The 21,437-nt window shown below is 48.1% G+C and overlaps 1 protein-coding gene across 1 annotated transcript in view; it reads left to right on the top strand.

The window, feature by feature from the left end:
* LOC136956620 (GRB2-associated-binding protein 1-like) overlaps window positions 1-10,716 on the top strand; it is a 38,873-nt gene extending 28,157 nt beyond the window's left edge. The window contains 6 exon segments of the mRNA XM_067250544.1: window positions 344-635; window positions 2,698-2,787; window positions 6,478-6,571; window positions 7,016-7,136; window positions 9,219-9,350; window positions 9,627-10,716. Of these exon segments, the coding sequence (XP_067106645.1) occupies window positions 344-635; window positions 2,698-2,787; window positions 6,478-6,571; window positions 7,016-7,136; window positions 9,219-9,350; window positions 9,627-9,782 (885 nt within the window). The 3' untranslated portion in view covers window positions 9,783-10,716.
* Window positions 10,717-21,437: the final 10,721 nt, after the last annotated feature.

The following is a 21,437-nucleotide window of genomic DNA, read 5'->3' as shown; positions in this document are numbered from 1 at the left end:
CAGAGGACAGAATCATATAACGTGTCGCTGTCCAACAAGTGTTTGTGCTGACTGTATAACCACTCAGAGAAAAGCAGGCTTTCTGATATGCATACTAAAGCATAATAACATATATTGTGAAGGTATAGGGTTAGTATAAAGGTATAGAAGGTATAGTATAGGAATAGGGTTAGGGGTTAGTATAGTAGGTATTGTATAGGTATATGAAGGTATAGTATCAAATGAAAGGTGTCAGCTTTGCTATCTGTAACGAAAAACGTTCAAACATTACCCAACCCAAGTGTGTGTGTGTTCACCTGTGTGTGTGTGTCCCCCTCCCTCGTGTGTGTTCTACCCCCCACAGATAAACAAGGGCATGATGCCAGTGTGTGGGAGCCAGTCCACTGAGGAGGTGGACCAGAACTACGTCCCCATGAACCCCAACTCTCCGTCCCAGCCCGGCCCCTCAGACGGGCCCCAGGAGACCAACTATGTGCCCATGACCCCCGGCACTCTGGAGTTCTGCTCCCTGGGGAAGCAGGTCCCGCCCCCGGCCCACATGGGGTTCCGCTCCAGCCCCAAGACCCCCCCGCGAAGACCCACCAGCGACTGTCAGCCCCCCCCTGTAGACCGCCACCTCAAACCTGACCGCAAAGGTGAGGGGGTTAGGAGGAAGGACTGTGTGTGTTGGGGATGGAGGACTGTGTGTGTTGGGGATGGAGGACTGTGTGTGTTGGGGATGGAGGACTGTGTGTGTTGGGGATGGAGGACTGTGTGTGTTGGGGATGGAGGACTGTGTGTGTTGGGGATGGAGGACTGTGTGTGTTGGGGAGGAAGGACTGTGTGTGTTGGGGATGGAGGACTGTGTGTGTTGGGGATGGAGGACTGTGTGTGTTGGGGAGGAAGGACTGTGTGTGTTGGGGAGGAAGGACTGTGTGTGTTGGGGAGGAAGGACTGTGTGTGTTGGGGATGGAGGTGTTGGGGATGGAGGACTGTGTGTGTTGGGGATGGAGGACTGTGTGTGTTGGGGAGGAAGGACTGTGTGTGTTGGGGATGGAGGACTGTGTGTGTTGGGGATGGAGGACTGTGTGTGTTGGGGATGGAGGACTGTGTGTGTTGGGGAGGAAGGACTGTGTGTGTTGGGGATGGAGGACTGTGTGTGTTGGGGATGGAGGACTGTGTGTGTTGGGGATGGAGGACTGTGTGTGTTGGGGAGGAAGGACTGTATGTGTTGGGGAGGAAGGACTGTGTGTGTTGGGGATGGAGGTGTTGGGGATGGAGGACTGTGTGTGTTGGGGATGGAGGACTGTATGTGTTGGGGATGGAGGACTGTGTGTGTTGGGGATGGAGGACTGTGTGTGTTGGGGATGGAGGACTGTGTGTGTTGGGGATGGAGGACTGTGTGTGTTGGGGATGGAGGACTGTATGTGTTGGGGATGGAGGACTGTGTGTGTTGGGGATGGAGGACTGTGTGTGTTGGGGATGGAGGACTGTGTGTGTTGGGGATGGAGGACTGTGTGTGTTGGGGATGGAGGACTGTGTGTGTTGGGGATGGAGGTGTGTGTGTGTGTATGTGTTTGTGTGTATAAAGGTTGTGTGTGTCCTACTCTGTTTTTAACACAACCTTGCTTCTGTTCAAGTTTTAACCTCTAACCTACTCCAGAGCTGAGGCACAGTTACGTGTGTGTCCCAGATAAGCACCCTTCCCCTCCTCTACTCTCTTATCCTGTCTTTTTAGCTTTTTAGCCTCCCCCCATCTCCCTCCTCCACCCCCTTCCCAGTCAAAGGGCCATTTGTGCCCAGGGTGAAGGGGCCATTCTGGGGCTGTGGGAGAGGGCCGGGGCCCTGGCCCGGAGGAGCTGTGGGCCAGAGCTGTCACCTTGCTGCCCTTTGTGTCCCGATTGAAAGAGAGGCTTTGATGGGGGAGGAGCAGGGGGAGGATATGGAAACTGGCCTGGAGGAGGAGGGAAAGAGGGGGAGAAAGAGGAGATGGAGGGGAAAGGGAGACTGGGAAGGGGAGAGGAGGGAAGAGTGAGGGAGATAAGGAGGTAGAAGGTGGAGCTTGGAGGGACCCTGCACACACTGTCCTCCCTACTCACATAACTCCTGCTGCCTGGGTCATAGCCTCTCTCTCTGTACCCCTCTCTCTCTGTACGTCTCTCTGTGTACCTCTCTCTCTCTGTACCTCTCTCTCTCTGTACCTCTCTCTCTCTCTCTGTACCTCTCTCTCTCTGTACCTCTCTCTATACCCCTCTCTCTCTGTACCCCTCTCTCTATCTTTGCCTCTCTATCTCTTTGCCTCTCAATCCCCCTTTAACTCTCTCTTTCTATTTCCTCTCTGTACCTTCTATCTCTCTCTCAATTGCATGCACGTGCATGATGGGACACGTTTGCTCTACCGTTGCAGCAACGCCGGTGTCTGTGCGTTTACCAGCTGGTGATGTCTGGCGAAGGCATGAAGGATGGATGTGTGGCTGTGTTTGCGCTGCTTGCATGGCAGGGTTAGTTAGGATGGATGGATGTGTGGCTGTGTTTGCGCTGCTTGCATGGCAGGGTTAGTTAGGAAGGATGGATGTGTGGCTGTGTTTGCGCTGCTTGCATGGTTAGTTAGGAAGGATGGATGGAGGGGATGGATGGGTGTGTCTGGTTAGTTAGGAGGACGTTGTAAGGTTTATGGAGATCCTGTGTCTCTGAGCCCAGTCTTCTCCCACCAATCAGGTCAGAGCCCCAAGGTAATCAGGGCTAAGGGGGCGGGGCTAGAGCGCACTGACTCCCACACTGTGGGGGAGTTCATGAGACAACGCAAGGGTACGTACACCAGCCGCCATCTTGGTACGCCAGCTGCCATCTTGTTCCAAACAACAACTGTCTCTCCATTCTGTCTGTCTATTCTGTCTCCATTCTGTCTACTGGATTTCTCATTCTCCCTTAAGGCCGAATTATACTTCTCCGACTCCGTTACGGACAGACGCACGCACGGAGTCGGATGGATTGGTTGAATTTATAGTACTCCGAAGGCTGTGGGTGCTGAAAACAATTCACTGCCAGAAGAGCATGTGGCGCTGTACTGCGATGCTAGCTAAGTTATCGAAAAGTTATAGCAAATTTACAAATTAGCCGTTTCATCAATAAAATAAGCACATTTTCAGCAACTACACTGCCCATTTCTCGTCACATTTTAATTCAGATGCTGATTTACATGTACTGTTTAGCTGAAATATGAATTGTAAAAACTTACAACAATGGCGGTCAAAGGATTTTGTTCTCTTGTTGGTCACGGCAACCCCGCCGCAAGCGGTTTTTAATACGGACCAATCACAGCCAAGGGGTATCCGTAAAATGACGGACGGACAGTCAGGAAAATCAGGAGGTGCACGTAGAGCTCTCCGAGGGGCTCGGAGAGGGCGTTCCTTGACGGAGAGGGCGTTCCCTGTCTCTGTCTCCGTAAAATCGCAGAAGTATAAATCGGCCTTTATACTCTCTGTCTCTCTCTGTCTGTATCTGTCTGTCTCTCTCTCTCTGTCTCTCTCTGTCGTTTTGTCACTCCAACTTGTGGCATGCTGGAACTTGGTGCATTGTGTGATAGCTGATGTCTGTCCTGAGGTCTATCACTGATCTGTCGTGACGTGACGTTTTTAGGGCAAATATCTTTTTAAGATTGTGTGTGTGATCAGACTGTATTGTGATTTAACTGTTGACCTTTCCTACTCATGAATGTCTAAACACCCAACCCCTCACCTACCTAACCTCTAAACATAAACCCAACACCTAATCCTAACCCCAACACCTAACCTGCCCTGATAAAGGCCCCAGTATGCCCTGATGGGCATTTCTACATTGAAGCTAACCTGTGGTACCTCATGTTGAAGCTAACCTGTGGTACCTGATGTTGAAGCTAACCTGTGGTACCTGATGTTGAAGCTAACCTGTGGTACCCCATGCTGAAGCTAACCTGTGGTACCTCATGTTGAAGCTAACCTGTGGTACCTGATGTTGAAGCTAACCTGTGGTACCTGATGTTGAAGCTAACCTGTGGTACCCCATGCTGAAGCTAACCTGTGGTACCTCATGTTGAAGCTAACCTGTGGTACCTCATGTTGAAGCTAACCTGTGGTACCTGATGTTGAAGCTAACCTGTGGTACCCCATGTTGAAGCTAACCTGTGGTACCCCATGTTGAAGCTAACCTGTGGTACCCCATGTTGAAGCTAACCTGTGGTACCTCATGTTGAAGCTAACCTGTGGTACCCCATGCTGAAGCTAACCTGTGGTACCTCATGTTGAAGTTAACCTGTGGTACCTGATGTTGAAGCTAACCTGTGGTACCTCATGTTGAAGCTAACCTGTGGTACCCCATGTTGAAGCTAACCTGTGGTACCTCATGTTGAAGCTAACCTGTGGTACCCCATGCTGAAGCTAACCTGTGGTACCTCATGTTGAAGTTAACCTGTGGTACCTGATGTTGAAGCTAACCTGTGGTACCTCATGTTGAAGCTAACCTGTGGTACCCCATGTTGAAGCTAACCTGTGGTACCCCATGTTGAAGCTAACCTGTGGTACCCCATGCTGAAGCTAACCTGTGGTACCTCATGTTGAAGCTAACCTGTGGTACCTGATGTTGAAGCTAACCTGTGGTACCTCATGTTGAAGCTAACCTGTGGTACCCCATGTTGAAGCTAACCTGTGGTACCCCATGTTGAAGCTAACCTGTGGTACCCCATGTTGAAGCTAACCTGTGGTACCTCATGTTGAAGCTAACCTGTGGTACCTGATGTTGAAGCTAACCTGTGGTACCTCATGTTGAAGCTAACCTGTGGTACCCCATGCTGAAGCTAACCTGTGGTACCTCATGTTGAAGCTAACCTGTGGTACCCCATGCTGAAGCTAACCTGTGGTACCTCATGTTGAAGCTAACCTGTGGTACCCCATGCTGAAGCTAACCTGTGGTACCTCATGTTGAAGTTAACCTGTGGTACCTGATGTTGAAGCTAACCTGTGGTACCTCATGTTGAAGCTAACCTGTGGTACCCCATGTTGAAGCTAACCTGTGGTACCTCATGTTGAAGCTAACCTGTGGTACCCCATGCTGAAGCTAACCTGTGGTACCTCATGTTGAAGTTAACCTGTGGTACCTGATGTTGAAGCTAACCTGTGGTACCTCATGTTGAAGCTAACCTGTGGTACCCCATGTTGAAGCTAACCTGTGGTACCCCATGTTGAAGCTAACCTGTGGTACCCCATGCTGAAGCTAACCTGTGGTACCTCATGTTGAAGTTAACCTGTGGTACCCCATGCTGAAGCTAACCTGTGGTACCCCATGTTGAAGCTAACCTGTGGTACCCCATGTTGAAGCTAACCTGTGGTACCCCATGTTGAAGCTAACCTGTGGTACCTCATGTTGAAGCTAACCTGTGGTACCCCATGCTGAAGCTAACCTGTGGTACCTCATGTTGAAGTTAACCTGTGGTACCCCATGTTGAAGCTAACCTGTGGTACCTGATGTTGAAGCTAACCTGTGGTACCCCATGTTGAAGCTAACCTGTGGTACCCCATGTTGAAGTTAACCTGTGGTACCTGATGTTGAAGCTAACCTGTGGTACCCGATGTTGAAGCTAACCTGTGGTACCCCATGTTGAAGCTAACCTGTGGTACCCGATGTTGAAGCTAACCTGTGGTACCCCATGTTGAAGCTAACCTGTGGTACCCCATGTTGAAGCTAACCTGTGGTACCTCATGTTGAAGCTAACCTGTGGTACCCCATGTTGAAGCTAACCTGTGGTACCTCATGTTGACGGTGAAGGGTTAGCTTCAACATGAGTTAACAGATTAGCTTCAACATGAGGTGCCACAGGATATCTTGAACATGAGGTAACCCAGGATAGCGTTCTGTAGCAAGAAGCATAATCTTCTTAGTGAAGGGACTGTGCTCTCCTCAGTAACACACACACACACACACACTGTTCTGTAGCACTGTGTACACACACAGCAGCATATGGGCTGAGCTCTCCTCAGTAACACACACACACACACACACACACACACTCTGTACTGTACACACACAGCAGCATATGGTCTGAGCTCTCCTCAGTAACACACACACACACTCTGTACTGTAGCACTGTACACATACAGCAGCATATGGGCTGAGCTCTCCTCAGTAACACACACACACTCTGAACTGTAGCACTGTAGACACACAGCAGCATATGGGTTGAGTTCAGCCTGAATACAGCTCATCTGAACCTGCAGCCATGCTGGGTTGCCAGGTTTGGTCCTCTTGTCAACCATGCTGGAACGTTTGGCTTTCATGATATCTCAGAACATCTAGCAGAGAAATCTCATAATTGTGATTAATATTCAGTTTGCACATAGCTCACTGGCTCCCCCTCATGGTCAAATACTGCACCTGCAACTCCAAAACATTTCCTTGGAGTATCCTTCCGTGTTGTGGTTTTGTCATGGTGATGAGGTGATTGATGGATGGTTGCTCCTATCACAGCTAAACCCGCCCCGCTGGACATCAAGCCTCTTCCAGAGTGGGAGGAGCCATGTGCGCCCGTTCGCTCGCCCGTCACCAGGTCGTTCGCCCGGGAGTAAGTGTCTACCTCGCTCTCTCTCTCCATTGTCCTGGCATGAGCTAGGGTCCCGTTTGGTTCCTTCAGAAATACATCCTCCCTCCCTCTCTCACTCTCCCTCTATCCCTACCTACCCCATGATAACGAAGGAAGGAAGGTTGTATTTTAGAGAATTCAAATGAGGCCTATGGATATTAGAAGTGTGTTCTAACCTTGCATTCATTGTAGTCAAAGCCAAGCATGGTGTGTGTTTGTCTTGCTGTGGTTTGTCTGTGGACTCATTTTAATCTGCAGTCTTCAGACACCATGTCCTGCTCTGTGTGTGAAAGTGAACATATCTTGGAGAGATGCCTGTGTGTGTTCGCACCAGTGCGTGTGTATTTGTGGTTGTGTGTGTGTGTGTGTGTGTGTGTGTGTGTGTGTGTGTGTGTGTGTGTGTGTAACAGCTGTGGCTCTCCCCAGCTCCTCCAGGTTCCAGATCCCCCCTCGGCCCCCCTCCCTCCAGAGTGGCTCCAGCTCTGACTCTGACGACTGTGATGAGAACTATGTTCCCATGGTCCCTAGCATGCCCTCAGACGAGCCCGTACGTAGCACGCACATGCACGCACGCACACACACTCATGCACATGCGCGCGCACACACACAACTACATACACATGAACACACACACACACCTCATAAGACTTACATTTAGTCATTTAGTAGACGCTCTTATCCAGATCCAAAGACTTAGCACATAAGTTGATCCAAAAAGGACACAACAAAGTCCATGTAGAGATGAGGTTTGTGTTAAAATAACCAGACAGTTCAAACAGTATTACAGCGCCTAGTGTCAAGGAACAGTTTGTGTTCACAAGACACAGTGCAACAACATCATCTCACCTCACATGCAACACGTTAAAAGGTCCTTTTCACAGTAATATCACAGATACCACCTAGATAAAAGGTCATTCTCACAGTAACCACCTAGTCCACATGCAGAGAGGTGCTGGGTGAGGTTCCTTTAAAGGAGATCAGTGAAAGTTAGATTCCTGCGTCGAAATTCCTTAATGACATCTCTAATATGTTTTAGATGTCATCTATAATGTTCTATGGTGACAGGCCCAGCTCCAGTAGACAGTATCTCTCTTCAGTAGAGGACTCATCTCTTAAGCTCTTCTCCTCTCTACCCTCACAGCATTTCATCTTATCTTTGCTCCTCTTTTTCATTACCTGCCCCCCCCCCCCCCCCCAAATGATTCCCTTCTTTGGAAATATCACTCTCCTGGTCTTGGTTTTCCCAGCATGTTGTTTGTGATTGGTTACTCGTCATCAAGGACCCATTTTTGTTGCTGCCCCAGTCTTCCAGTTTCTTTATCAATATACTTCTATCGAATCGGTTTAACATAAAGTATAACGCACAGAAATGGGTCAATTTCTTGTGTGTGTGTGTGATGTTTTGACGTGGTGGTTCTGTTCTTCCTGGGGTCCTGCACTCGTCTCCTTTTCCTCCAGTACTCTCCTCCATCTCTTCAGTTTCCCTTGTGTTCTTTCTGACCATCCGTTTCCTCTCCTCCTGCCCTCCCCTTCTCCTCCTCCCCTGCCCTCCTCCTCCCTTCCCCTCTCCTCTCCACCTCACCTCTCCTCTTCCTCTCCTCCTGCCCTCCTCCACCTCACCTCTCCTCCTGCCCTCCTCTCCCCTCCTCTCATCCTGCCCTCCTCTCCACCTCTCATCTCTTCCTGCTCTCCTCCTCCCCTCCTCTCCTCCTGCCCCCTCCTCTCCTCTCCTCCTCCCCTCCTCTCTTCCTGCCCTCCTCTCCCCTGCCCTCCTCTCCTCCACCTCTCCTCTCTTCCTGCCCTCCTCTCCCCTGCCCTCCTCTCCTCCTGCCCTCCTCTCCTCCTGCACTCCTCTCCTCCACCTCACCTCTCCTCCTGCCCTCCCCTCCTCCCCTCCTCTCCTCCTGCCCTCTCCCCTCCTCTCCTCCTCCCCTCCTCTCCTCCTGCCCTCTCCTCCTGCCCTCTCCTCTCCTCCTGCCCTCCCCTCCTCTTCTCCTCCTCCCCTGCTCTTCTCCTCCTCCCCTGCCCTCCTCTCCTTCTGCCCTCCTCCTCCCCTCCCCTCTCCTCCTCTTCTCCGTGCCTGTAGAGAAGAGTCCTTCTACTGCTCTGTCCCCATCACCCCTGTTAGGAGGGAGATGGAGGGCCTTGACGCCATAGAGGTGAGCTGGGTTGCCAGGATTGACAAACGCAGGTTGCCAGGTTTGATTACCTAAACCCCCAAACACACTAAAACCCTCCACTTCAAGCATGTTCCACAGGCTGTTTGTTGTGGTCTAATAATAAAGAGATGCTGCTGAGAAGAGAAGGAGTAGTTCGTCCTGGGAGCCGACCTCAGATGAAAGGGTGTTTGGTTGTTACGTGTTCTAGTTCTGACCCCAGTTAGCTTCTCCCAGAGCAACCTGACCACACCTGCATGCTGGTGGTTATTATTCACCCTGTAGGAACCGCTGCACGTTAACTTTTGTTTTTTAGCCACAGAAAAGCAGCTCTGGGTCCTAAACCCTGTGAGGTTTAAACCATTTCAGCTATTTAACTGGGACTTTGAAGTTTGCGTGGTTTTTGCCCTGGGGTAACTTAACCGTGCCTGACCCCCTCCCCCCCTCATACTTGGTATGTTCTTCCCCTGCAGCAGGGCATGAAGCTGTCCGCTCCCATGGCAGCAGATGGGGGGAGCAGCCCACTGGTGAAGCCTAAAGGAGACAAGCAGGTGGAGTACCTGGACCTGGACCTGGATCCTGGCAAGGCCACTCCACCTAAGAAGGTCAGGAGGCACGCACGCACGCACACACACACACACGTACACTGGTACCAAAACATACATATACACACACACACATATACACACACACACACACACACAGGTACACATACACATATTTCTCATTGACATGGGCTTCTGTATTAAGGAATTCACTTGTCTTGTGTGTGTGACCCTGTGTGTGTGACCCTGTGTGTGTGACCCTGTGTGTGTGTGTCTGCGTGTGTGTGTCTGCGTGTTTGTGTGTCCCTCTCTCTGTGTGTGTGTGTGTCCCTGAAGAAGAGTACCGGTCCGGGGCAGGTGTGCTCAGACGAGCGTGTGGACTACGTGGTGGTGGACCAGCAGAGGACCCAGGCTCTGAAGAGCACCCGTGAGGCCTGGAATGATGGCCGCCAGTCCACCGAGACAGACACCACCCTCAAGGGTCCCAAGTGACCCTGCCTCCCCACCCTGCCTTCCCCACCCTGCCTTCTCCACCCTGCCTTCTCCACCTTGCCTCCTCCACCCTGCCTCCCCCACCCTGCCTCCTCCACCCTGCCTTCTCCACCCTGCCTTCTCCACCCTGCCTTCTCCACCCTGCCTCCCCCACCCTGCCTCCTCCACTCTGCTCCAGTCAAACCCCCCACACCCACCCTGCTGGGCTGCAGACCCTACCCCAGCCCTAGCTCCAGCGGTCTGGGTGTTTTAGCCTCTGCTGGCCTGAGACCACAGGCCCCCTTTAGTGGACTGGAGGGGTAGCTGCATGATGAAGGGATGGAGGGATGGGGATGTCCTCTTGATTGGCCAGAGACTAAGACTGGAACTCTGTCTCAACACTAACCCTGCCTCCTGGCTGTCAGCTCTCAGCCCTGGTGTCTGGTGGGACGTGTGCTCTGTGAAGAGGAGCAGGTGGTGGGTCACAGTGAGAACCAGGGTGCAAGGGGAGCAAGTGAACACTATCAAATACTGCCAAGTCTGCCTGTGTCTCTGGCTCTCGCTGGTAGAAATTGTGATTTCTCCCCTGAAGGTCTACTACTTATCCAAAATATTGTAAGGATCATCTTTAAAATCCAGGTTTCTAGATGTAAGTTTAATACTTGGTTCAATGCAAGGTTAATAAAAGTTTTGTGATGAAATGCAACCAATCAGGGGTCTGGATGGACTAAACTCCTCCCCTCATCCAGGAAGCGGGAGGGGTTCTCTGGTTGATCTTTACAGGAGGAGAGAGATGAGACGGACTGTATAAAGTGTTATGTAAATAAATGGAAAAGTGTCCTTTATTTGTTCCCCACAGCCAGTGTGTTCAATGCTGAGGTATGTGTAGGGGTGCACACCGAAGTGTGTGTGTGGATTCTGCAGGGTAGAATCCTGTGTGTGTGTGTGTGTGTGTGTGTGTGTGTGTGTGTGTGTGTGTGTGTGTGTGTGTGTGTCAGGACTGGTTAGAAAACATGAACGAATCAATTACTGTGACAGCTTTTAAGAGAGCGCTGGTTTTCTGTGATTTATGCAAAGGTATCAAACTTAGACGGGCAGCGCAGAGAATGAAAATCAGGTACTTGTGGAAAATTCTTTTTTTTATTAATCTATCCATCTAACTTATTTGTGTAGTTATATGGAGTGGTATTTTCAAGACGCTTATGACCCAGTTCTCGTAATAATCCAGATCTGATCAAAGCAAATAAATTAATAGAAAGTGCTATTTGTAAAGTGCCTTCTTGACAACATTCACGGTAGTTGAGATGACTCATTCCAGAAGTTACTCTGACATGTCAACGCTGTTTTCTTTTTTTTTAATTTATTTTAAATGGATCTATCTATACACGCTTTCCGGGGAATTGATTGATTGCCTTATGTACACAACTTGGTCTTGTGTAAATAGAGAATGTTTGATTTCAGAGTGGCGAGTTAAATGAACTGTGACGCTCTCGTCCTGGCCCTTGCATGTGCTCCTGTCTGAAGAAAAGCTCGGCTGTATAGATTTTGCACCTGCTATTCCAGCATGTATTATTTTTTATTGAATCCTGTGCCTATACTGTCCTCTCGCCCCCCCCCCCCCCCCCCCCCCCTCTCTCATTGCGGTCAAGTCATGAGTCACGACGTAAACCTGTCAATGCTTTCTTTTTTTAATGAATCAAAGAATACAATTGTGATTTTAAAGTAAACTAAATAAATAACTACTTTTATGCATCATTTGTGTAGCGCCTGCGTTTGTTTTCCCTCCAGAACGGTCTCGTCAGAGCTGTGTTCAGTCTGAGGATAAGTGCCGGTTGAGCGGAAGTGGCACAATTAGACTACATAACATTCTCAATGGATAATGACTCCACCTGTCCGCCTCTTATCGCCGCCTTTTCGATTGAGTGTTCACTCTCGTTCACCAACCGTGGAGTTGCTCTTCCTGTGTTATAAATGTAAACATTTACATAATCCCCTCACAATTTCTAGACATTTCCCATTAGGTTTTGACAAATATGTCACGGATGAAAAGAAAACGCCTCCAGATTGAGGACGCGGATCGTGAAACGGAAAGTGAATCTCAGTCAGTCTGCTATAAGACTCGAGGCTTGATTGATTGCACTTAAAGAGGTTACAAAAACTTTCCCCTTTCTCTGGATCTCGTGTCATGACGCCTCTTTGCCACAGAGACTCTTAGTTCTGAACCCCGCTAACAAATTACCCTGTCATGTTCCAAACGTCTATGGAAATCCAATCAGTGTGAAAAAATGAACAATTATTTCCAAGAGGACGAGGAGCCGGGAGCTGAAGGCAAGTGCAACGTGACACTCTGTTCCTGTCTTTCCCAACATACTCGTATCTATCTAGTGCTGTTTATTTTATGACTGTAATGCTTTCGACACAAAAACAAATGTTGTAAGCGTCAGGATGAGTTACGATCTCGGAGGACTATTGTTCTGGGGTCTGATTCGGGAACGTCTAACTTTCACATTTTGCACTAAGCGAGTGCCCCGCATTGTTTTTCCGAGATTTAACCATCAGAACACCATCAACCATTCATCAATATCAGGCTGCTGTAGTTTTATTTATTTTTGATCAGTTTTACCGTTAAGTGGCGCTGTTGCTTGCAAACCCGTTCATGTTTCCGTCGATAAGATAAGCAATGCAGAGGCTGCTGTACCAGAGAATGGCTGTTTATCAATCTTAATCAGAATCAGAATGGGATTTATTCGCCATGAAAGTTTGCACAGACAAGGAATTTGCTTTGGCAGGAAGGTGCATACAATAAACATATAGGGACCTAAAATTTAAATATGTGGACTATCTATACTAAGGGTACATAAACTAGCAGTACTAAGTGGGATTAGAATATAATTAAATATACAATAAAATATAAATTGCCGTAAATTACAATATAAAAATACAAAAATACAAATATTACGAAAAATACAAATGTACAAGATACAATTTTGTAATGCAGTGCAAAAAGCAGTGTGTTTTAAGCGGGAAGTCATTAGAGTCAGTGTGGTCCCTTGGCCTTGTTGAAGAGGCCAACAGCGGAAGGGAAGAAACTGTTTTTGTGGCGTGAGGTATCGTGAGGCACGTTCAGCTGGGAGAGCTTGTCCTGAAGCAGGGCAGGGATGATGGTGTTGAAGGCAGAGCTGAAGTCCACAAACAGGATCCTGGCATAGGATGCTGGGGAGCCCAGGTGCTGTAGGGTGAAGTGGAGGGCCATGTTAACTGCATCGTCCACAGACCTGTTGGCTCTGTAGGCAAACTGCAGGGGGTCCAGTAGAGGGTCAGTGATGGATTTAAGGTGTGCCAGCACCACAGAGGTCAGGGCGACGGGTCTGTAGTCATTATGTCCTGTTGGCCTTGGCTTTTTGGGCACAGGGATGATGGTGGAGGACTTGAGACAGGCTGGCACATGGCATGTCTCAAGGGAGGTGTTAAAGATGTAGGTAAACACCGGAGACAGCTGGTCAGCGCAGTGCTTGAGGGTGGCTGGAGAGACAGAGTCCGGCCCACCTGCTTTGCGGGGATTCTGCCTCTTGAAAAGTCTGTTAACTTCACCCTCCTGAATGGAGAGTCGTCACTGTAGAGGGGGGGAGGTGGGAGGCCTCCTGGGTGGGAAGGGGTAGTTCAGGACTGTCCAATTGTCTTTCAAATCTGCAGTAGAACTCATTCAGGTCGTTGGCCAGGCGGGAGTCGTTACTGGAGTGGGGGGCTCTGGGCTTGTAGTTGGTAATCTGCCTGAGTCCTCTCCAGACAGAAGCAGAGTCGTTTGCAGAGAATTGGTGTTTTAGTCTCTCTGAGTACAGTCGTTTAGCCTCCCTCACTGCCTTGCTAAACCTGTTCTTCGACTCCTTGAAACTGTCTTTGTCCCCACTCCTAAACGCGGCCTCTTTCTCTGACCTCAACCTTCTGAGTTTAGCTGTAAACCAGGGTTTGTCGTTGTTGTAGCTTACCCTGGTGCGTGTTGGTATACAGCAGTCCTCACAGAAGCTGATGTATGATGTCACAGCCTCTGTGAGCTCATCCAGACTATTGGTAGCAGTCGTGAACATGTCCCAGTCAGTGCAGTCCAAGCACGCCCGCAGATCCTCCATAGCTTCACTGGTCCACTGTTTTGATGTCCTCACAGCAGGCTTACAGCGCTTTAGCTTCTGCCTGTATGCAGGAATCAGGTGGACCATGGCGTGGTCAGAGTGCAACGCAAGTACTTTTTTTTGAAGAATATGGAAGCAGATCAGTGAAATAATGATTTGAATTTGAATGGCATTGAATACTTAATAGCCTATTGAAATTTAAATAACACCGAATTCTCATATGAATGTTACTGATTTGCTTCAGAACGTTCCTGCAAGCATCCTTGCGAGAACTGTCTTGCAAGACCGCAAGGACGGAGAATGAATTGAGATGCGAGCTTTGTGGCTATTGCGCAATACACTGGACTAGGTTATCAAAAAGTCGGAGCAAATTTACAAATTAGCCGTTTCATTAATAAAATAAGCACATTTTCAGCGACTGCACTGCCCATTTTTCTTCACATTTTAATTTAGATCCTGATTTTCACGTACCGTTTAGCTGAAATATGAAATAGTAAAACCTTAAAGTTATGAAGTTTGTCCGCCTCTCCTGACCAGACCCCATAGACTTATATACAGTAGACACAGCAAGCCTGCTCTTTCGAGATGGCGTCCCCATTCATTTCTATGAAAAGTGCGCAGTGAGGCAAGCGAGTGCGCGAAACGGACCGCGCCATCTTTCCAGTTCTGGCTCGTCCGGTCTTGCGCAGAACAGTGGCCTCATTCCTAGCTTCGAGACTGTTTTTTTCTTTCTATATATTTAAAAAAAAACTTTATTATTCAAGTACAAATACAAAAACAGACTGAAACATTAAATGAACACATACATACATGGAAAAAAGAGGCGCATGAGATTTACATTAAAGAGGTTGTAAGGCATTGTAAATGTTCAGAGTCAGGATGGCTTTCTTATTTGTCAGTCCTTTTAAAGTTTCAAAATATAATTTCATGTCACTTTTAAATTGGTGAATATTCGGTTTTCTTTCTGACCATTTACGGATTTATGGATATACAATTTTCCAAATAACATGAAAAGATTAAAAATGAAAACATGGCATTTACCCAAATCATTACCTTCATAGTAAAAAATTATATCTCTACTTTGTAATTTTATCCTAGAGCCACACAATACATGAAATACATCCTCCACATTAATCCAGAACAATCTCACATAAAAACATTCACAAAACAAATGTGCAATCGTCTCTGTGAAAACACCACAAAATATGCAGGATTCAGAAAGATCCGATTTATATTTCTTTAAAATTTGATTTGTTGGGTAGATGCAATGGACAATTTTGAAATATACTTTATATACTTTATTATTAACAACATATTTATTATAATAGTTCCACATCAAATTCCAATTGATATTCCCAAGGTGGTTTTTCCAATAATGTTTGCATCGAGCAGCTGTGGGGCAACATATCAAATGTCTAAAATATCTATTATTGCACTTTGTATCCTTTATGTTAATGCCATTTAATAAAACATCTGTTCTAAATGTTGACTGGTCATTAGACACATTACTACCCTGCAGCACTCTTACGCAACCCATGGGTATAGCATCAAATACTACGCTATAATCTCTCCCTCTCTGGGCCCTTCCCTTGACGCGCCGCAAGTTGTTAAAACCCTGACGGGGGAAGTACAGCGTTTGTGGTCCACTCATCCTGACATCCATCATACATCCCTCTTCATCCCTGGCACAGCGTACACAGGGAGAGGAGGAGTCCTGATGATAGAGGAGGAGGAGGGACGAGAGGGAAGAGTGAGAGGAGTGTGGAGAGATTAGCTCACAGTGGAGACAACCTCAACCGATATAATGGACATCCTCTCATCAGTCATCCATCCTCCTGTCAGTATGAAGCACGACTCTGCCTTTTCTCCCCAAGACACCCAGGGTTCGCTTGGTTCCACTGTTCATCACTAATGCCCTCATCAGGAAACCGTCTCAGCACTAAAGAAGAAGACAAAAAAGTACATTTATTAAAAGAAGGGGAAAATATAAACATTTGTGAAAGTATTAATAAAAGTGTTGATGCAGCAAAGCTCTCTGGGAAAACACTCTTGCAAACATAATGAAAAACAACATTAATTCCGCCACTAGACTAACTGTCAACAGGAAACCAGGAACTCTGTAATGTGAAGGACCTCCACGCTGGTCTGACAAACTGCGAAGAGAACAAACTAAATAAGGATCTCTAGAGTTAATACTGGAAGGATGGATGCTGTCTCCACATAATAAAATAAGAATATCACTCAGTAATTAGTGCAAATATGAAGTGAGTTTAGATTTGTGTATCTCCTCAGTGTGGGGTTTCTATAAACAGAAACACAGCATCCAGATGTGGCCTGGATGGGGTTGGGTTGGAGGTGCAGTGCTGTTATCACCAACAGGATCTGCACTCCCAGGCACTTTTAAAGTGGATGTTTACCTATGAAAATAAGGAAACAAACTCCAGGACCTCCTTATCCTTCCCCACCACATCCCTCCCTATCTCTCTTTCTCTCTCTGTCTCAGAGGACACTTGGTATTCACAAAGTAAAGAAGTGGTGGTCGGTAAATTCTGTGGAGAGGTTCTGTCTACCCCGGTCTGATGTGAGGGAGATGGAGAACAGAGATACATCTTGTTACAATCCTCTCCCCTGTTGGCACGCTCCCTTGGAGAACCCCTCTCTTTATCTCTCTCTTTCTATCTTTCTCTGTCGGTATGTGATGGTTTAGAACTACCACACAATGGCGTGTTTCCAAGAACTGTAAATGTAAACATTCTTCATTTTTTACTTTAAGGCACAAAAACATATGCAGGTATAGGCACAGACAGACTGACTTGCTCATTGAAATTCAGGGGAAAAGGGCTCATTTCTCAAGAGCTAGCTGTTTTCAAGAGCACCATTTGTAAAGTCCACTCAGATGAAAACACATGAAATAAATGTTAACTTGGATGACAGGATATTAATAATATGGCCACTGTGTTTGATGTAGAGGCCAGTGTGTGTGTGTGTGTGTGTGTGTGTGTGTGTGTGTCAGGGAGGTAGGTGTTGTTAGTTGCAGTGAGGTGGAGCCTTATCTCCAAGTGCCTACTCTGGACCCCTGGTACCCTGGTCCCTGTAGGTACCACCAGATACACACCTGGTCCCTGTAAGGTACCACCAGATACACCCCTGGTACCTTGGTACCTGTAGGTACCACCAGATGCATTCCTGGTACCCTGGTCCCTGTAGGTACCACCAGATACACCCCTGGTACCCTGGTCCCTGTAGGTACCACCAGATACACACCTGGTACCCTGGTCCCTGTAGGTACCACCAGATACACACCTGGTACCCTGGTCTCTGTAGGTACCACCAGATACACCCCTGGTACCCTGGTCCCTGTAGGTACCACCAGATACACACCACACAGATTGAAGAGGTGTCTATATACCCCCTCCCCCCCCTCTCTCTCTCTCCCTCTCTCTCCCCCTCTGTCTCCCTCCCTCTCTCCCCTCTCTCTCTTTTCCTCTCTCTCTGTCCTTGTCTGTCCCCCCTCCCTCTCTCTCTCCCTCCCTCTGTCTCTCCCCCTCTCTCTCTCCCCCTCTCTCTCCCTCCCTCTCTCTCTCCCCCTCTCTCTCTATCTCTCTCTCTCCCCCTCCCTCTTTCTCTCCCCCTCTCTCTCCCTCTCTCTCCCCCTCTCTCTCTATCTATCTCTGTCCTTGTCTGTCCTCCTTCCCTCTCTCTTTCAGATTGATGCTTCTAATATTCTTGTGATCAACCAGATATAGAGAGGGAACAGCTTCAGATGGAAAAGTACATGCATTTACCGTGTGAGGAGTTTGTTGCTGTGAGAACTGGCACAGTTGTCTCACAGTTGGGGAGTCAGGTGGCTGAGCGGTGAGGGAATCGGGCTAGTAATCCGAAGGTTGCCAGTTCGATTCCCGGCCGTGCCAACTGACGTTGTGTCCTTGGGCAAGGCACTTCACCCTACTTGCCTCGGGAGAATGTCCCTGTACTTACTGTAAGTCGCTCTGGATAAGAGTGTCTGCTAAATGACTAAATGTAAATGTCTCCAGTCTATTTAACCTGTTTGTTAGCTGGGTGGTCTAGTGTTAGCTATGTTAGTGCTAGCTCTGTTAACAAGGTGGTCTAGAGCTAGCTCTGATAGTGCTAGCTCTGTTAACAAGGTGGTCTAGAGCTAGCTCTGATAGTAATAGCACTAACATGAACAGATACACTCATGTTTTTATGTATTTTAAAGAAAATAAAGAACAAAATCATATTCCTCACAATATTATGGGTTAAATTACATGAATAAAAGACAAATTGCAGCAGATCAGATGAAAAGAAATGGATGATTTTGCTCAAGACAGCCTCACGCTGGTTGGTCTTTGATAAAATGTTCCATGGTAATGTTACCATGGCAACATTATAGTAAAATTATATCTGTTGTTGTTAAATCTTAAAATATGCTGTGCTGGTTTAAAAGTTTTAAAACTGCGTAAGTGTTAGCATGTTTCATACAGGATCTGCTTCTATTGCCATAGCCTTTGACCAACTCATTACAATAATAATGAATTATTTATCTTTAAAGACAGCTTTAATCAGGGCACACATTGGCCGTCTCACAGATGAGCATTTGGAATATTCTAAATGTATATTAATTGCTATTTTATAATGTTTGTGGTGTGAAGCTGTCACTAAGCGTGATCAGCCTGCTGAATCCTGTAGAACCTGTGTGTGAGTGTGCGTGTGTGTGTGTGTATGGTGTGGTGTGTGTGTGTGTGTGTTTATTTATTTGTATCCGTGTGTGTTTGTGTGTCTCTGGTGTGTGTGGGTTGGCCTCAGTGTGTGTGTGTGTGTGTGTGTGTGTGTGTGTGTGTGTGTGTGTGTGTGTGTGTGTGTGTTGGCCCCAGGGAAGCCAATCAGGCTGTAGGGCTCTTCACAGCTCTCAGGCCTTTGATAGGAAATGAGAGGGGGGAGAAAGGAGAGAAGGGGGGAGGGGGAGGGAGAGAGGGGGGGTGAGAAGGGAGGTCTGATCCCATGTGAAGTTTAAAGCGAACCACTGGTGCTGGAACATGCAATCATGTTCCAGCCCCATCCACACATGCACGCCATTTAACCCTGGGTTCTATCAGAGCTACACTCTCCTCTCCCCTCTCTCCTCATCTCCTCTCCCCTCATCTCCTCTCCTCCTCTCTTCTTCTCCTCTCTCATCTCCTCCTCTCCCCTCTCCCCTCATCTCCTCTCCTCCTCTCCTCCTCTACCCTCATCTCCTCTTCCTTCATCTCTCCTCCTCTCCTCCTCTACCCTCATCTCCTCTTCCTTCATCTCTCCTCCTCTCCTCTCCTCCTCTCTCCTCCTGTCTTTTCTCCTCTTCCCTTCTCCTCTTTTCTACTCCCTGAGATACGGAGGAGAGAAAGGGGGAGGAGGAGAGAAAGAGAGAGAGGGAGGAGGAGAGAGTATTCTCTCCTCCTTTAAAGCCCTCTTCCTCCTGAGTCTTCTGTACCCTTGCCAATATGCGACAGTGAAATTAAAACCAGCCATATCAAAAGCAATTTGATCCTATTTGAATGATTAGCTGTAGGAGAGTGAGGGCTCTGTGGTCTCCTCAGCCTGTTGTATCTATCTTTAGCTCCACTTACATCAAACAGAGAGGATGCTGTGAGAAAGACGGAGTGAATAACAGACAACGGGTTTTCACATTTTTAGCTTTCAGCTGAAACCCTGGGGCTCCACTCCCTCTCTTTCTCTGTATCTTTCATCTCTCCATCTCTTTCTTTCCCTACCCTGCCCTCTCTTCATCACATGGGAAGGGAGATGAAGACATGGAGATGTACAAATAATGAAGAAAGAGAGAGTGGTGTGTGTGTGGTGGTGTGTGATTTAGAAACAGCAGCTCTGTAGTAGCGAGCCCCTGTTGGAACTCTCTTAGTGAGTCTCTTACTTCTAATGAGTTTAAAGTTCTGCTCTGCAGATCTGGTTGACCCAAATGTGACCAGCATTGCCAAACCATCCCTCCCTCTCTCCTTCCCTTCCTCCATCCCCTCTCCTTCCTTTTATTCGTCCCTCCATCTCTCCCTCCTTCCCTCTCTCTCTCCTTCCCTCTCTCCATCCCTCTCCTTCTCTCCCTCCATCTCTCTCCCCTCCCCTATAACTCCCTCCCTCTCTAACTCTCTCCCCTCATTCTCCCCTCCCCTAACCCCTCCCTCTCTAACTCCCTCCCCTAACTCCCTCCCTCCCTTTCTCGCTGTAGTTGAACTAGCAACACTCTACACTTGTATTTGTTCAGGAAATGAAGAGAAATTGCACAGCGAGCAAAAATCCTGTGCTCACCTTTAAGGGTTTTTCACTCACTCTCCCCTTACTCTCTCCCTCTCTCTCCCCCTCCCCTCACTCTCTCCCCTCACTCTCTCCCTCTCTCTCCCCTCACTCTCTCCCCTAACTCTCTCTCTCCCCTCCCCTCACTCCCTCCCCTCACTCTCTCCCTCTGTCTTCCCCTCACTCTCTCCCCTCCCCTCACTCTCTCCCCTCACTCTCTCCCCTCCCCTCACTCTCTCCCCTCACTCTCTCCCCTCCCCTCACTCTCTCCCTCTCTCTCCCCTCTCCTCACTCTCTCCCCTCACTCTCTCCCTCTCTCCCCCCTCACTCTCTCCCTCTCTCTCCCCTCACTCTCTCCCCTCCCTCTCTCCCCTCCCCTCACTCTCTTTCCCCTCACTCTCTCCCCTCACTCTCTCCCCTCCCCTCACTCTCTCCCTCTCTAACTCCCTCCCTCTCTCTCTAACTTTCTCCCCTCCCTCCCTCTCTCCCCTCCCCTAACCCCTCCCTCTGTCTCTCTCTCTATCCTGTCATCACCAGTCAGTGTAATTCAACTTCAATGGAAACAATTATGTGATTTAAAACGGGATGAGATTTTGTGCAGCTTCTCCAAACGAACACACAGTTCTCAAAGACTCATTTGGATTACAAAAGGACTTATTCCAACTTATTTCGGCCTCATTCGTTCTTTCTCCCTTTTTCTTTTCATCAAGCTAGTTTGCAATAAAACTCAGAAGGAAGTGGAGCAAGTGCATCTAACTGAGTCTGGGGGCTGCAGGAGGAACATGCTGCGAGCTCCCAGGCTAGCAGGCTGTTATTACAGGCTAGCACAGTGTTATTACAGGCTAGCAGGCTGTTATTACAGGCTATCACAGTGTTATTACAGGCTAGCAGGCTGTTATTAGAGGCTAGCACAGTGTTATTACAGGCTAGCAGGCTGTTATTACAGGCTATCACAGTGTTATTACAGGCTAGCAGGCTGTTATTACAAGCTATCACAGTGTTATTACAGGCTAGCAGGCTGTTATTACAGGCTAGCACAGTGTTATTACAGGCTAGCAGGCTGTTATTACAGGCTAGGACAGTACATTACAGGTTATCACAGTGTTATTACAGGCTAACAGGCTGTTATTACAGGTTATCACAGTGTTATTACAGGCTAGCAGGCTGTTATTACAGGCTAGCAGGGTTAGAGGGTTAGTACATTCCCTCATTGGGTTCAGAAGTGGGACCACCCTTGATGTAAACTCTCTCTCTCTCTCTCTCTCTCTCT

This window comes from Osmerus mordax, chromosome 14 (genome assembly GCF_038355195.1).
Source record: "Osmerus mordax isolate fOsmMor3 chromosome 14, fOsmMor3.pri, whole genome shotgun sequence".
Lineage (NCBI taxonomy): Eukaryota > Metazoa > Chordata > Actinopteri > Osmeriformes > Osmeridae > Osmerus > Osmerus mordax.
Note: the sequence above shows the minus strand (reverse complement) of the source record. Positions and strands in the feature narration are given on the sequence as shown.